Raw genomic sequence first — 18,028 nt, 5'->3', positions numbered from 1 at the left:
ATTTTATAAAATACATGGTTGATTGATCCCACTTTGAAGAAACGTTACTGAAGATTAGATTTCCTTTATCAGAGTAGACAGGTTTAAAACGCATTGTTTGTACTGTTCTGTTTTAATGACAATTCTTTATATTGGTATGCCAGTTAGAAATTATGAAATGGCATATTATTGTGAGATTTTTTTTAAATTCCAGAAAAACTGAAAGATACCTTTTATTTGTTTCAACTAACCTGAGGTCTTTTAGCATAGGTGATTTTTGCATTTCTCAAAGATTATCCTGTAGGTTAATAAACATAAAGAACTCAAGCACACTAAGTCTTGGGAGAACTGGTAATTGAGAGCCGAAGTTTTAAAAGATACCATTCTTTCGTCCACTTAACAGGGTAGCCTGTGTTGATGATTAGTCTTGCATTGGTAAATTCAAGTTAAGTTTGGTAATTATTTGTAAAGTTTTTGTGGTGAAATGTTGACTTATCATGTAAAGAGTTTTTAGCTTGTTGTTATTAATATGTTATGAAGGGACCAATCCCTAAAATTGGATCCCTAAACCACAGGCCATTCTGTGAGATCTCATACAAAGAGAAAAGTTTGGGCTGCAATAAACACAGTAAAGCTACCTGAGTTTGAAGCAAAACACTAAGGAATTATGAGTATGTAGTTCACATTGTATATATATGTCTTCAGTCCTAGCACGCTCAGTGGATTCATTTAACAGAGATGTACCCCCTGATCCAAACACATTCAGCTCTTGAATTACCTCAAGTTTTTATCACTGGTGCATTAGTAAAGAATCCATTTAAGAACAACTATTAATAAGTACAATGATATTTCAGAGAATATAAAGTGATGGAAGAAGGACACAAAAAAGTCCTTCATTTGCAGCCAAGATGTAGGGACTAGATTTGAATTTGTTTTGAACAATTATTTGAGAGAACTATCACAACTGTTTTGAAGAAATAATAAATATCTATATAATGTGGGATTCTGTAGTATAAACAATTTTGACATCTTTTGTTGAGAGACTAAAACAAACAAAAAACAAAACCCACACAGTATGTTCTATGGATCAGAAATTACATAAATCCCCAAATTTTAATTTCCACTAAAATATTTATTTAATTGATAATATTTTACAGAAATAAATAACAGCAGTTTTTCTCTAATACAGATAGATATATTTATAGATATATTTGGATTTCTTTTCTTTTCTCTTCTTCTTTTTTTTTGTTTACAAAATTGAAGCATATCAAAGTGTTTCCCTAAAACTTTACCTCAAAAAGGAATATTAGGAAACAAACAAAAAGAAATACTGAAATATGTTCATTATTAAACTGCAACCATGGGCCTTCTGAATCTCAGCAAGGTATACAATTTAGAGAAAGAACATGAGATTTGGAGCCAGGGGACCTGGGCTCCACTGTTTACTTGGATGTGCCATAGGCACATTTTTCAGTATTTCTGAATCTCAGTTCTCTACCTTTAATACAGGAATGATGTTAATTATATCAACTTCACAGGACTGTTGGGAAAATTAAGCATGTAAATGTATAGGAAAGCTCTTTATAATATGTAAAGAGCTACAAAAATAATAGTTCTGTTTCATTTCATATAAAATAATCAATGCATATCTTCTTTCAACTGAAGAATAAGCACCAAAAATGTGTGTGTGTTTTCTTCAGCTGAATTATGTCACCCTATAAACCAGAATAAGAAAATGCACCTTAACTAAGCACCAAAGCCTCTTGGATAAATGTGATCCAGGGGATATTTCTATTACGGTTTTCTGCGTAACTAAGTAGGAGCTAATGAATCCTGAGGGTCATTTAAAACTCTGAAGGCTCAAAGAAAACAAAACAAATCAAAAACATTTGTATTACATCGAATGGCTAGGATACAACAAACTACTCCTTATTTAGCAATTTCAAAGTTCATTAATTCTTCACAGAAGAAGAAACACTAGGTTATTATGACTTGCAGTTATTTGCTTATGTGAATATGACATTCTCTTGTTCCAAAGGTCAAACACTAGTCCTTGAGGGAAGTATTAGTGGAATGAAGTAACAAGCACTATCATAAATCAGATATTAGTGGTTAAAAGTCTAGTTACACAAGAACACGGGAAAGGAAAAGAACCAAAGACATCAGTATAATAATGATAAAAAAAAAAACCCTGCCATATTTCCATGTTATAATGAGAACTAAAATTATAAAATTGCAATATTTGCAGATACATCGATCTCAAAACACGTAAAAACTTAACCACAAGAAAACATAAAAATAGAGAAAGCAATTTAGATAATTTTAAGGTAAGTAAACATTAATACACTTTTAAAAAAGCTAAAGTTAACGGCTTAGACTGACAATACTTAACGCATAATAGAAATACTTAAAGTGCTCAATGTTTTAATTTTTAGTAGCAAGATACAGAGAAAGGAAATAATTGCCTAATATTAACTACTGTTAGGAGTTGCATTACTGTAAAGTTATGATTTATGGAGTTACAGTCTATACCTACTCAAAGAACTAGATGTTAATGTAATTCACTATCTTTTAAAAATATTACTAACAAGATATTGGTGAATCACGTGCTAAACACACTGAAAGCTCTTCCAAAAATGAGATCTAAGTTGGTTGAATATCCTGGGTCATAGAAAACTAGACTAGTTTACTTACTCTCTTATTCCAACTCTTTCAAAGACTAATCTTATCAAAAGAAAAGTACACATTTCCTCTCAATTCCCTCAGCTAGAGCTACTCTTTGGAACAAAAATAAATATTTTATTAGAAGTGTAAAATTAAAAATCTTTATAGATCTTCTGGAAACAGAATACTGAAAAGGACTCAGTACTTACTAGGACACTGTGCAACTAAAAAGGAAATAAATTCATTCAAATGAAAACAGTGTTTACTGACATCTACTGGATTGTTTTACTTAAACTTTATTCTATGAACTATGAAAGTTTTAAAATACAATAAAGTCTGTGGATTGAATCAAGTGTACTTCATTCAAGGTCTTCAGTTTCTTTGGTAAATAGGTCAGCCAGATCCGCCACGGTCAAGACAGAGGCCTCTGAATGCTTCACTGATGAGTTCGTGTGACTGCGGGATTTTCCAAGTGAGCAGAATCAGAAAGAAACCCCAAGGAATGAATTATTATATTTGTCTTTATATACTGTTCTTGTCTTATAATAATATAAGACATAATAATATAATAAGAACATTATGTTCTTATAGTAATACAAGAACATACTTGTTCCTAAGTTTTTGTAATTGAGCTGTAAGAACCTCCCAGAAGAAAGTAGGCAATGGGATCACTATTACAACGTGTTAAAATCAGTGAAGACTTCTGCACATTGTTTTCAAGCTTTGCTATAAAATGTTTCTTTATGCACAAAGAATAAAACAAAGAAACAAAACCCCTGCCAACTACTATTAAGGCCTTCACCTTACAATTTACCTTCTTACCATCCAAAATTAATTTGTTTCAAGAAAAATTTAACTCTTTTAACTACCATTTTATTGAGGCAGCTTAAATACAATCACTAAATTCTGTTACGTATGGAAACACCACCAATAAAAAGACTTTATGTTTGAGGCAAGACTCTAGTGGTAGCCTCTTTCTTTCCACCAGTAAAAGAGAATTTCTGATTTCAAACGGCTTCTTTGTTATGCAAAGTACCTTTGTAGAAACAATCCCATCTAAGAAAATCATCTCTTCTGAGTATATCTTCCATTCATACCTATCTCACAAGGATTCAGTAAGGCATTCGTTTGTTTCAAAATGACTTTAAAGAAAATAAATTATAGGATAAATATTAGGAAGGTTTATGATTCCAAACTTAAATTCTTAAAATTAGGGCTGTTCCACTTCTGAAATTAATATCACAATTACCAGCCTGGTTTTAATCCAGGCCTTCCTACCTTCGTGTGACTAACAAGTGTCATGAATAAATTTAGCAGCACCGTAAGTTTCGTCTTACAGATACCAGACTAAAGCTTTCAGGTTGGGCATGAAGACAGATTTCATTTAAAAAGTAAGCCCGTGTGGCAAAGGAATGTAAGATAGCGTTTTCTCCCCCAAAATACACATGGGTGATTTAAAGTATAATAGCTCTGAAATGAAGTTTCTTTAATAATAGGATACTTTATTTTTATACATTACAATCCCTATTAATAAATTAGGTCAAAAATAGAATGTCCTGAGCATTAACTGGGACATTTTGAATAGGTAGAACGTCGTACCTTGCTTTTAAAAAGTACTTGCACTTACATCTTTTGGTTGACTAAGTGGTCATCTAAGTGAAGAAGTCCCACATGCTGACACAACATTTATGTAACAGGAAAGGTTCCCTCATCGACTTGAAGGGAATTGCTACCTACCTCCTCTCAGCAGTCTTCAGCATTGCTTGCATTCTTTCTTCTATTGTCGCTTTAATTAAGAATCTGTGTACAATAGTGGGTCTAGAAGGTACGTAAAATTGTAAGTTTAAAAACCTCTTAAAACAAATTAGAACAGACAAACCATATATTATGTGCTGTATTTGTCAGTCAGTTGGTATCTTTTGTGGCAGGTACTAACCCAGTTGCTGGTGGTGGGAGGGTTGGCCAACAGTCAATAAAACCAACTATTTATAATCTCAATGAACTAATACTATTGAGGGGAGATACACAATAAACACACAGAAAATAAGATATTTTCAGGTATAGACAATACAATGAAAAGACTGACATATGAGATGAAACATGACTGACTGATGGGAATGAAGCCATTAAGCAAGAGAGGAGGGAGAGGAGCATCTGAACAGAAGAAGCAGTAAATAAATACCAGGTCCTGGGGAAGAGAACGTGCTTGGCAGAAGCTTAAAATGTTTGAGGGGCAGAAGGAAGACTAGCGAGGCAGAAACATCCTGTAAATGAGGGGGAAAGAGGCCAGATCATGCAGGGCCTTGTCGGACATGGTGAGAATTTGGATTCTTGCCATCAGTGTATTTTATGCATGATGTGAACTATACTCGATTATACTTCAGAAGTCCTTTTGGCTGCTGTGTGGGGGATGGACTGTTAGGCAGAAAGTAGAGGCAGAGAAGCCAGGGAAAGTTCTGTAGTAGTCCAGGTAAGAGGGTTGATTGTACTTTGATTATGTCAGTGGTGACAGTCAGTAGTCAGCAGATTTGGAATATTTTTGGAGGTAGAGCTGGCAAGACTTAAATGATGGTTTGGAAGTGAGGTATGAAGAGGGAAAAATGGAAGAGTCCTAGGTTTCTGGTCTGAGAAATGGATAATAGTGCCACATTATAAGATGGGGAAGGCTTGGGGTAGGTGGGAGTGCAGTAGGAATAGTTTTTTTTCATCCATGTTAATCTTGAGTTTGCTATTAGATAGGCATCCAAGGGAAGGTGTGGAGTCTGCTGACACACGTGTAGAGACAGAAGTGGGTGGGAGAATCTGTGACAGGGGCTAAAGGGCACGTCTGGCCTGGGGCTGCACATTTGAGTCATCCACATATAAATGCTACTTAAAGCTCTGGGACTGGATGCGCTCACCTAGGGAGTGCAGAGAGAGGAAAAAGAACGCTGAGGGACCATGGGCAAGAAGTAGGTCATTAATAACATTATGAGGCTCATTTCAGTGGCTTGGTGAGGACAAAACCCAAAGGGAAAGGCAGAGAGAGAACGGGAGGTAAGGAAGTAGAAGTGGAGGCAGAATGTAGGGGAGTGATTTTTTTAAAAAGATAGATAACATGAAGACATGTGATAACATTTATGTGGTAATGTACTGCCAAAGGAACGTACTTGAGCATATGGGAAGGGACAGGACCCAGGGCAAGTAGAATGGCTAGTTTTTGAACGGAAAAGGAGACTTCTTCCCCTGTGATGGAAGGGATATACTGTGGCTTCCCGCCTGTTACTACAGATGAAATATCCCTTCTCCTCCCTAAAACCAATCTGTACGCATGACTATCTGACCGTCACCTACTGGAGGGCCCTGTCCCAGCACCCAGCACTCTCCCCCATCTCTTGCTCTACTAGTTTTTGTCTCTAATGAATCATACTCTTGGGAGTTCTCTCATATGGAAGGGGGAAAAACAAAACCTCTCTTGTTCTTTCTTGTTTCCTTTTCTCTGCTTTTTGCAGCAAAACTCCTAGAAACACTAGTCCTACCAGCCAGAGAGGCAGCAGCGCACTGTGGTTAGAAGGGCTGTGGAGGAGGAACGGCTGTAGAAACCTGCCACCACTTTCACTCGCTATGTGACCTTGGACAAGTTACTTAACAAACATGTAAGTGTTCGGTAACCACAAATAAATAAAATCCTATTCTCTCTTACACTCAAATCAGGCCACTGCCTCCACCATTCCACCAAAACTGGCTTTGATCTGCATGCTGCTAAGTCTAATGATTGACTCTCAAACCTTACCTTACTGGACATTTTGACAGTACATGACTCAGGTGAGCATATCTTCCTCCTTAAGTTACGTTCTTTACTTGGCTCCCAGGACAACTCTCTCTTCTAGTTTTCTTCCTGACTCCCTGTTCGATCGATCATTATCGGTTGCCTTTGCTAGTTTCTCCTCTTTTCCCGCAGCCTTTAACTTTGGTGTGCTCTGGAGTTCAATCTCTGGTCCTCCCCTCTACCTCCACTCACTCCATAGGAATCTCATTCAGTTTTATGACTTAAAAATACCATTATATGCTGGTGACTTCCAAATGCATTTCTCTCTTGAACTCTGGACTTACATAACCATTTAGTGAACTGAAATCTCTGGATGTCTAATCACATCTCAAACTTGTATCTAAAGTAAACTTCTATCCTTCTGTCCTACCTGGTAGTCTTCCCCAGTTCAGCTGGAAGCTTTTCACCCTTCTAGTTGTCCAGGCCAAAAAGCATGGTGTCAACCTTGACTCTCACATCCCATATCCAATCTGTCACAAATACTATTGGTTCTACCTTCAAAATATGCCAGAGCCCGGTCACTTCTCACCATTTCCACTGCTGCTAACACGTCTGTCACCTTCAGCTCTCACCAGGATTACTGCAACAGCCTCCTAACCAGTCCTCCTGCTTCCACCCTCACTTGCTCATCTTCCCCTCAAGGCTGGGACACAGCACTCAGGATGAGTCTTTCAACACTTACAAGTTAGATCGTGTCACTCCTTTGCTCAAAGATTTCCAGTGGCCCCCTCTCTTGTATGTAGTGAAAGCCAGGTCTCCATGGTGGCTCCTGGGTCCTATACAACACCCCCTGCTCCCGCCCACCCCCCAGCTCTCTGACTCCACCTCCTACTGATGTCTTCCTTGCTCTCTCTTCTGCAGCAACTCTGGCTCCTTGCTCTTCATCACACATGCCAGGCGTACTCCTGATCTAGGGAGGGTCCTAGATGTCTACTTGAGCATTTTCCCCTAAGATATCTGCACTTTTTCCTCTATCTCATTTCTCTGTTCAGCTGTTACCTTCTCCATAAGAACTTCCACGCCTTCCTGCCCAGCCACTTGCACTCTTGATCCTTCTTATCCTACTCCACGTTTCCAGCTCCTATCACAGCACGTATCTTACTTATTATGTTTATCTCCTGTGTTTGTGCACAGGCAACTCCTCTTTGGCTGCATGAGCACCCTTTCTAGCCCAACTTTGAAATAATTATTCCTTCAAGATTCAACCTAATAAAGCCTTTCCCGACTCTCTAGGGCACAAGAGATCACTCCCTTCTTTTGTTATCTCTGTACTTGTATTATATTTTTGCACAGTCTACTATAATATATTAAATCATCAGTTTTCTGTACCACAGTCATCTCCCTGGGGAAACGGACTGTCATATTCAATTTGAATCTTCAGTATCTAGCATAATGCCTGACATATGGTAGGCATTCAATCAATATTTATTTAATGAGTGCTTAATATGGATGCATTGAAAAAAAACCCATTCATCGCATATAACATCCAGTAAGTAATATATCTAAGAGGGCTTATAAAGGATAACTGTCCATTCTGATATTTGAGTAAAAGTAGTACATATTACATAATATTTACTATTAGGTTATTTTGGGCCTTAAATTAAACTAATTATCTCTCAGAGTGGATCTGGAAGGCTGTTTTTTCCAAAGGGAAAGAATTTAAAAAGGAGTTATTTGCTTTCAGCCATGCATGAGATATGCCTTCTTTCAATAAAGGTTCAGCCAGTCAAAAGTGAATTCTTCTCAAAGTTATGACAGATCCCTTCAACTTATTAGTTGTACTACATATTTTAAAAAACTGTTTTGATGAAGTGATCAGGGTAGTTTTTGAAGGAGGAAAGATAAAAATCTGGGAGAATTTGGGGGTTTGCTGCTTGGAGGAGGGAGGGTTGGAAATCTCAAAATGTCTTCTGGTCATATAGTAACAGTTGAAAATTTAATAAGGGTGCAACTAAAACAAATAGGTTATGATGAACATAAATGACGAGTTTAAATGTATCCTAGAAACTTGACCAAACGTTACAGATGATAATTTTCATTCTTACTTTGTCTGTCCAATCCGGTGTACCCTTCCTATGGCCTGAAGCTCATGGGCAGGGTTCAATATGGGCTCCACCAAGAGAACATGAGTTGCTTCGATGATAGTTAATCCATTAGAACCTGTGTGCAGGGGCAGCAGCAAAATATTGATTTGGGGATCATATTTAAATGCTGAAAGGTTCTCCTAAAAAAGAAAGGTACATTTAAATTTTAGCTTAGATAGTTAAAAATAAGAGCAGTATATTTTAGCTCATGTTAAAATACCTAATGGTATCCAGGTCATTATGAAACGTAGTAATTAAGATAATGAAATGTAAAATTACCAATTTTAGAAAGTGTAAATTTGTTGCTTGACTTAATGAAAAAAGTGTCACACAATCTCTCTTGTTCTTTATAATATATAGTGGAATCACAAGATACATGTATGTGATGTATGCAAATTAAACTATATGAGCTTAGAGGTAGAGGAGAAAGAATGTGTTAGAGTGAGTATGAGATAAGAGACATGAAGCTGCTAAGTTTTCCCTTGGTCTTTTTTTGGTGTTTGTCTCTAAGCTGTGACCTGTCACTGTGCCAAATGTGAGGTAAGCACAATTTGACCATATGCAGTTTTGCCTAAAGCAGTGTCTTTAGAATTTAATCCCAGGTGCATGAGGCTCCTGTCCATTCAAAAGGTATATCTTAGGCCATCTTTTCCTATACTAAAGAAAAGGACCTTAAGTCAGAAGATCTTTAAATATGGTTTGCTATGAGTACAACTGAGTAGATGAAAAATAAATGCAGTTTCTTTATTTTGCCTTTAAATGTTAATTTTATAATTAATCAAGAACTCAAACCCTGTTTACGTGGTTTATATGACATGACAATAAATGCAATAAGGCTAATTAAGAGCAATTTCAATTTGCAACTGAATCCACTCAAAAAAACATGAATGAAATCTTCTTGACATACCTGAAATGTCTTAACACGACTGATCTGTGCAAATTCCATGTTGTTGTCAGTGAGAGCTTTTGAAATAATATCTAATACATCTTGCCACTAAGAACATACAAAAAATTAGAAAACAAACATTTACACACAGCTTTCATATAAAACAGATCAGAAAAGGGACTAAACCAAAATAACCTTTATACCTCAGAATTAAGTAAACAAAAACAAAATCTTTAAGTGAAATACCATTAATATTACCTTGTTCTAGCCTGAAAGATTTTTTTAAATCAAGCACTGGTTAAAGACATGGTAAAAAAGAAAAATAAGCATCTTTAAGAACTGAATTAAGATAAACATAAATAATAGAAAATAAATTATGGAGTGCTTAAAAGATGTGGTATTACTTATCTTTGAAAAGTGAAAACTAGAAGTTTTACTCAATTATCTTTTATTCAATAGATTATTTTAATTTTCTTTTTCTTTACCAAGTTCATCTGTGAAATGACTTTTAAGACTACAGATTTCAATTTAAAAATATTAATAAGAAAATCCCTAAATAAAATTAATAAAAAACCATGAAATGTAGCTATAGGAATTACCTTGTGAAGCATCATCAAATTTCTCTAAAAATATTTCTGCCCTATGGACATATATTTTTCTGTGTTAGATTTTTTTTCTGTCAGTAATTCTAATTCTCAACAATATTATGGCAAACACTAACAATTAGTTCTCAAATGTAAACTGATTAGAAACAGAAAGTCAGCCTGAGTTAACACTGAGGATGAAAATGTTGACTGTACCGTTGAGAAAACAAGCGCTTTAGCCCCGGGATCTCTAAGCTGGATTCTCATCAGAGTTCTGACCACAGCTTCTACTTTTGTAGAATGGCTACCCTGTGTGAACACAAAGAAGATAACACATTATTATCAAACAAAATCTAGTTAACAATGGACTGGAAAACAACATAAAACACTTTTATCAAAACTATATGATAGGTGCATATGTATTTATCCTTTTTCATATTGTATTTGCCAAAAATTTTCTTTTGCCTCAAATTGTAGAAGTTATAGATTTACACTCTGAGAGAATCAAATTTAAAAGCTCACCAGAAAGTACTATAGTGATATGACCTGAGGGTAAGATTTTTTAATTAAGTGGCTAGGTTTTGTACTTATAAAATTTTGTTACTTTAGAAAAGCAGAATTTATATTAAAAAGCACTCACTTCAGATATTATGGCACTGAAAATATTCAGAACACAGTGAATCAAAAGTCCAATGTAAGCAAACAGTAAAGGGTCTAACCCACAAAGAATCCTTTCTTACAGTGGCATTATAAAGGACCAACGATGGGGGTACAAATGACGTCCACTTAGACTGAAGCAGATTTATACAAACTGAGGTAAACACTTAAAGAATGCTTTTTGCATTTTCCATAATCATTTCCATCATAAGAACATGAAAATGAGAAAAAAATGAAGAAATAAAGCAAGTGTTTTTGTAGCCTTCACTGAGAACATTTCCCTCCTGGAAAGCTCTGAGAGATGGTATGACATAGAAATTAAGGGGATGGGATTTTGAGTGAGATTAATCTAAATTCTGCCAGTTCTGCGTCTCCTTAGTTATACAGTCTAACTTTTCTAAGCCTTAGTTTCCTCATCTGTCAAGTAGGGGTGATAATTATATCTACTTCCAAAGGTTGTTGTGATGGTTAAATGAGAAAATGCATACAAAACAATATCTGGCAAATAGTAGCTACTCAGAAACTTACTGTCTTTCCGAGACATTAAATACGAGCACTACAATGACACAGGTTATCCCACAAGGGGGGGCAGATCTAACTAAAAAGAAGTGACAATATTCCCACATTACTCTTCTCCTCAAATCACCACGTCCCCCTCAAATCACCACCTCCCCTCACTATATTTTTACACGAAAAGATACTCAAAGGTAAAAATATAAACAAACAAGAAAGCTACACTAATTTTAAGTTAACAACATAGAATTATGGGAGAAGTTTGAAAATTCTCATACTAAAATCCTGAGTCTACACTTATTTCTCTGGACATTCAGACTTCCAATTATATTTGAAACGTTAGAAAATATAAGGGACCTATTTCAGTCTAAAAATGATCTTAAATAAGAGAAAACAGGAAATTAGCATAAAATGGTCATTTAGGAGTTTAGACGGAAACCCATGCTCCTTGTAAGGACTCATTTTCAAAGATATTTTCAAGTAAAATGCCAGGAAAACTATGAACCCTTCCATCAATTAAGCTGCTTCTCACAAAAATCCGAAAGAAAACAGAATAATCTTTTATAAGCAACATCCCAAGCTGGAGTGCTAACTCTGAGGGAAAAGACCAGAACATCCCCTTTTACCACAGTTTGGCCAGTTCAGTGGTAGCCCTCAATGATCTCTTCCAAATGCTACAATTCTGAACCATTTAGTCCCAGGCCAGTTACTTCTTACTATGAAAGAAAAATGATAAGGAAATCTAGAAATCCTAAGCTCTGCTTGGCAGAAAGCTACACGGGGAGTGAGACGATCTTAATACTCTTTTCTTCCAGATGGACACGAAGTGCTACTGAGAATGAGAACAATGAAGAAAGAAGAGGGTGGCCCATATATATCTGTGGCTCTTGGTTTGAGCATGCAGGCTATGCACAATTTTTGAAAACAAAGGCAATAAATCCATAATTTTTTATGTCAGACCAATGTGTTAAGGCAATTTCTTATTTTGGACTACTTGAAGAGATTTAAATGATTATAAATTATCACTAGAAACGTTGTTTCAAGTTACAAGATACAAAGTTGAAAATTCACTACCTGAGTCTATTTTAATAATAATTCATTATTTGTTGTTAAATGAAAAGAAAAAGTCCTAGACAATGAAGGATTACTGATCTAAAAAGTAACACAGAAAGGAGTACCTGTACTTGATTTATACAAATAAAAGAAAAATAATGCCTATGACTAGAAAGTTATTGCTGCTTTGTATTTTTCTTTGATGATCTCTACAATAAAAGTGAAAACTGGGAACTCTGAAGCGGGGCATGGCAATCCATGACTCTGAACCAAGAGCTTGTTGCCACTTATATCCCTTCTTCACCAATCTAGTTCTTCTTCCTTTGGCCCTTTATTTTCTCTGTTTCCCTAATCTGTCCACATTCCTCTCCAATTCCTTTGTCTTTACAGTATCTACGGATTCTCACGGTCATGCTCAGCTCCAAGGGTAGATTAAGGGCTAGAGTGGCTGCTGTGTCCTGAAGAACATCAGTAAAAAGTCAACACAATGGAGGTGATGAATGTACTCAGTCTTGTTTTTCATCAAACATTAGAAAGAATATTCATGTTCAATATTCAATATTCAATAGACTATTTTATGTTAACAGGCAGACTGTATCTTTAGTGATGTTATAGATACTATATACTTACATATTATCTTTAATATTTTTATAATGTTCTAATGTATTATATGTATTAGTACATATCTATACAATATATATTCTATACATATGAAATACACACACACCAATATATACGGAACATGTCAAATGATGTCTTACATTAATGGGGTTGCCAGTCGCTTATGACTTCTAAACTGAAGGCACAATGAAGTCATTTTCAGAAGTGTAAAAACTTTGAAATTCGCCATTCACATACATCATGTTAAAATCTTTTGAAACAGTATAGCACAGTGAAAAAAGAATTGTAGAATGAGGATCACATGGATAATGGGGCCAGATAAGGATGACACAGAAATGAAGGAAGCCAGATAAAAAAATGAGAACTTCTATTATATTGGGATGCGTGAAGATTCTTCCTAGAAAAGCAAAGTTTAAATGATGGAGGATTAGGATTACATTCCTTTCTGCATTTCAATCACTCTTTTTTGGTTCTATAATAAAAAGTATTTTTATTATAATATTGTACACACCATTTACTGATTTTTTCTAGATAGGGAAGTCACATCTATAATCATATAACAAAATGTGAATGTATAAACATTATAATATAAAGATGATACTATAACAAAAATTAGAATGTAGAAGGGTAAAGAAAGAATGAAGGAGGAACAGAGGCACTAATTTCCTCATATTTTAAAGTAAGGAGTCAGCAGATACTGTCTGAAGCTAGTATTTCAAGGAGCAAAATTTATGTGTATTACTGAAAGTCACGGAGGTGATCTCTATAACTAAAAATAGAAATTGTTCACAGTGGCAAAGTAAACGAGGAAGAATGAAGGAGAACATTACTTCCCACTGTGTGCCATTTGTTATATCCTGAATTTATTTATTTTTTTTTGTGAGAATTACTTCCACTAAAAAAATTGTATTTTTTGTTAACCCTTATTTCTTACAGATAGACAAGGGTTTTTGGGGAAAGGGTGGGAGGCTTGTAATTCTGGGACCTTTTAAACTTATTACATCTGTGATACGACTGGGACTGTGTCTGTCACAAGTGAGCTGATCTTCTGAACCATGTCATTACCCTAGTGCTGCATGCTGCTGTACCTGCAAGACCTCTTACTGCTCTAGGCGCAAATGGATGCCTACTGTGCGCTACCTGCCGTAGGTAATGAGTTTCAGCTTTGTCAGAAATGGGACAATCACATCTGAGGCAGAGCACAGGTAATATTTTAATCTTTCAGTTATTACCTGGATTGATTTTTTTTTACAATCTTTTAAACATACTACAAGAATCAAAGAGATCAGAGATTTTTGAAGATTCATCTAACTGAAGAACATCACTTTAAAAAAAGAAGAATTTATACAACTTCAGCTCCCTTCTCCTCTCCCCCTCTGAAAAAAAAAAAAAAAAAAAAAGAGAGAGAACTATGGTCTGTAACCAGTTATACGAGCAACTGGGATTATAATTTGGTGACAGGTCAGATTTTTCTTTAGATTTCCTTGCTGGTTTGTAACTTAACAAATAACTTGAATGTTTCCTATTGTTTAGTATAGAGGAAGTCATTTCCTGCCAGTATTTTCTGACTTTCATTACTTTTATTCTGGACTTTTCTTTTTGAAGGAAGCTAAGTCTTTCAGTGTGCATGTGCTGTCCATAGTAGTTTTAGCTAACTAAGATCACTTAACATTGTTTTATTTCTGTCTGCACTGTTCACCATGCTAAAAACCCATGTTGGTAGTGACAGATACAATTTAGTGCAGCTAACACAGCTTGTACGATTGATCTCACAAAGTAGGAATACTTTTGAAGCATATGCCTGGGGCAATAGTTGGATTCTTCACATGTTACTTGAATAAAGTTTAATGGAAACTCCACCCAGGCAACCTATGTGGGAAATTTCACAAGTGTACCAGGCCACAGAAATATTACCCTGTTCTTTAAATACTCTGAATAATTATTTCAAAGAGATAAGTTAGTAACTGCAAAGAAGTTAAACGTTTTATTTGGATCCAAACATTTTATTAGGGATGTTATATATAAATACTAATCAGCTGTTGATCTGTCCATCCATCCATCTACTGATACCTGTTACATGCCAGGCATCGTTCTAGATACCAGGGATACAGCAGTGAATGAAACGGTCCCCAACTCATGAACAATGTCTTTTCCACAATTACTGGAGTTTACACTCCACAAATAAAATTTTTCATTAAAATAATTTATAGTTTATATCTTGGAAGTCTTTATTGTATGTTCAATTTACTGCAAGCTATTGCTAACTTCAACATGAGGCTCACTAACAGTTCGAGAGCTAATTTGGCTAGTGAATAGAAATCGTTTTTTGCAATTGTACTTGCTCATGACATTTTCTAACAAAAATACTTAACTGCATTCTAAATTTACCAGTTAATAGTCATGTACAAGTATTATCTTATATAAAAATATTTAGATAAGCATATTTAAATACAACTACATACATAAAAATTTACCTATTTTATGCCAACTTGAAACTCAGAATTTTGCAGTTTTATTACACTCAGATGTTTATTTTTAATTATATTTAGAAATTACAAGAGAGACTTCACATGTCACCTTTGAATCAACTGAAGAAAAACTCAAAAAAAAAAAAAAAAAAAGCAAAGAAAAGAAAAGAAAGGAAACAACAGGATTCTACACACAGAATTTGACACGTGGTATTACCAGGCTTCTCTGGGAGTCTGAATGTAGAAATACTGTATTTTTCTTTTTTTTCTCTACAAAAAAGTTGTATAAAACATCAGTATTACCAACAGGTTTGCTTGTTATAAATCCAGATTCGTGGGCCAAATCCAAGATCTAATGAGTCAAATTTATAGGAATGGAGACTGAAAAAATTCTTTATTTCAACAAGAAGACCAGTTGATTATCAGACACTCAAAAGTTTGAGAAGATGAAGCACTGTGTGCATGTGTGTGGGATAAGGAGGGAGGGTGCTGTTCTGCTGTGGCTACTATATCCATGTAGTGAGTTTTCTCTTGGATAGAAACTTCTTGTGACATAAACACTTTGTCCATTACAGGGGCAGGGTTTCTAATGACAAAACTGCTTTGTATGAAATCTAGCCAAACTTAGGACACAGGGAACATGCCACGTGAGGCGTATGTTCTGCCAGGAGGCCTGCTTCACCAGCTAAAATGCCTGGCAGTTGTCAGAACTTGCAGGGGGAATTTTGTTTACTCTGTGAAATGCCCAGTAGGTTCCAAGGGTCATTTAGGAATACTGTCACACTGCAGTCAAGATAGATACAGTTTTTAACCTAAATGCATCCACTAATGAACAAATTTTATTCATTTTACTTCTGTGGTCAGTCACAATGTAGGATTCCTGACATTGTGAAATAACAGCAGAAAAAAAAAGTGTAAAACACACACTTTAGATAAAAACATTAATGAAATAAAAAATTAATTCACAGGAGTGTTTAGTAACGATCAGGGATTTGATAATCAACAATAAAAAAAGAACCCTGAAATTTTGGAATAGTATGAACTAATATTTATAAAATTTCAAAATAATGTCTTCATTTTTCATATGGAGCCATCTTTTTATTCCTCAACTCTAAGACAGGTGATGTGACCATTTAGTGGGATAGTTTCAGATGGTCAGAAAGTGCAGTGAAAGTCTGAGAAAATAATAAGCAGATGTTTCAAGGAGAAGGTGGCAGAAATGTGACAGTTAGAAAGGGGGACAGGTAGCAGAAGGCAGAGTGGCAAAGAGAAATGGTGAAAGAAACAAAAGTAAATGCAAGCAAGAAGCAATGTGAGAACGTGGAAAAGTGATAAAACTTGCTTGCATAGTAAGTACAATATTCACTTATGTATTTAATGAAAGGGAAATATAAGTATATATGCATCCATGACAAAAGAGAAATTAACTTTACTAAATTCTGTATTCTTACATTTTTTTTACATGATCCTTCAATTAATTCATGTGTTCATCAATACTTATGAAAGACAGGAAGAGTCAGAGCATAATAAACAGTATCTGTACACTGATATCCCTGTCCTAACAGGACAGCAAACATAACTGTCCCGATCTCTCCCCTGGGTGTCTAGGAAAGCTGCCATAAAATGAACAGGTGTTTGGGTTTGATGGGCTCAGTGACTCAGTTTCATAGAGGCTGTGCTGTTTACTGGGAGCTACAGCAATCACTTCCTAAACCTTACTGCATGCAGCCTGACACAGCAGTTCTTTCTTATGCTCATTCCTTGTACTGTGACAAACGCTTCTGGCTGAGGGTCAGCAGCCCTTCTTAGGCCAAGAATGCCATCTGTGGCCCTTGGGATGCCCGAGGCCAGAAGAAAAGATGGAAGGGAAAAAAGAAAGGGCTGATAAGAAAGACTATTTTTATGGGAAGGAAAGGGAGAAAGAACTACAGGAGTAGGAAGAAAGGGGAAGAAGGGGACTGAGAAGGAAAGCAGTTCTTTGTGTGGTGAGTAGGTTAAAGGATAACCAACTCTGGATATTATACACCATCCACCTGGACCACCTATTCAACGTGCAGGCCTCGCTGCTTCAACTTCTAGCATCTCTTCTCCTCCACCTCACTGGGGTCACCCACTTCTACAGTGACATGGGGAGTACCTAATACCTGTCCTCTCTGAAAATGACTAATGAAGATCTGTTCTCTGATAAGGACATCTACCCTTACAGCTTGGTTGCTCCAAAGCTCAATATAACCTGTTAGTTATTTGATTTCAGTGAGATCTCTACTTTCTCTCTGTATATCAACACTCTCTGTCTTTTTAAGAAACTGTATTACTGATTATCCCTTCTCTCTCCTATTTCTTCAAACCATTCTTCTTTACTGGAGATTAAACATGCTCAAGAATCTTTTATCTTGAATAGAATAAAACCAAAAAACACAGAAGCCTTTCTGCACTTCATCTCTCCCTCTGGTTACAACTCTCACTTTTCTACTTCAAAGCTAAATTTACAGAGTAGTTGGGCATTTCTCTCTCCACTTACTCACTTCCTGTTCCCTCCTAATTCCCTCCCAATCTGCCTTTTCCCTTTACATTTCTGTTGAAAGGGCTCCTTCTGAAATCATCAATGGCCTTCGTTAGCCAAATCAGTCCATCTGGTAGCTGAGCCACCTTCAGCATCACTGCCTCCTGATTGACGCCGAGTCGGCCTGTGGCCTCTGTTGACAGGATAC

The 18,028-nt window shown here is 35.9% G+C and overlaps 1 protein-coding gene across 8 annotated transcripts in view; it reads right to left on the bottom strand.

Moving 5' to 3' along the window:
• SHPRH (SNF2 histone linker PHD RING helicase) overlaps positions 1-18,028 on the bottom strand; it is a 90,609-nt gene that overhangs the window by 20,742 nt on the left and 51,839 nt on the right. For 6 of the 8 annotated variants that reach the window (XM_010965683.3, XM_010965682.3, XM_045524400.2 and 3 more), the window contains 5 exons: positions 10,222-10,314; positions 9,443-9,529; positions 8,497-8,675; positions 4,381-4,461; positions 1,091-3,099 (listed from right to left, as the gene is read on the bottom strand). In XM_010965683.3, coding sequence (XP_010963985.2) covers positions 3,003-3,099; positions 4,381-4,461; positions 8,497-8,675; positions 9,443-9,529; positions 10,222-10,314 — 537 coding nt within the window. In that variant the 3' untranslated portion in view covers positions 1,091-3,002. Of the gene's footprint in view, positions 1-1,090; positions 3,100-4,380; positions 4,462-8,496; positions 8,676-9,442; positions 9,530-10,221; positions 10,315-18,028 lie in introns of those variants that run through there. The other 2 variants (XR_006728406.2, XM_045524402.2) reach the window with 1 other exon arrangement.

The sequence above is a fragment of the Camelus bactrianus genome, chromosome 8 (genome assembly GCF_048773025.1).
Source record: "Camelus bactrianus isolate YW-2024 breed Bactrian camel chromosome 8, ASM4877302v1, whole genome shotgun sequence".
In the NCBI taxonomy this organism is placed as follows: domain Eukaryota; kingdom Metazoa; phylum Chordata; class Mammalia; order Artiodactyla; family Camelidae; genus Camelus; species Camelus bactrianus.
This window is presented reverse-complemented; position numbering and strand designations above follow the sequence as displayed.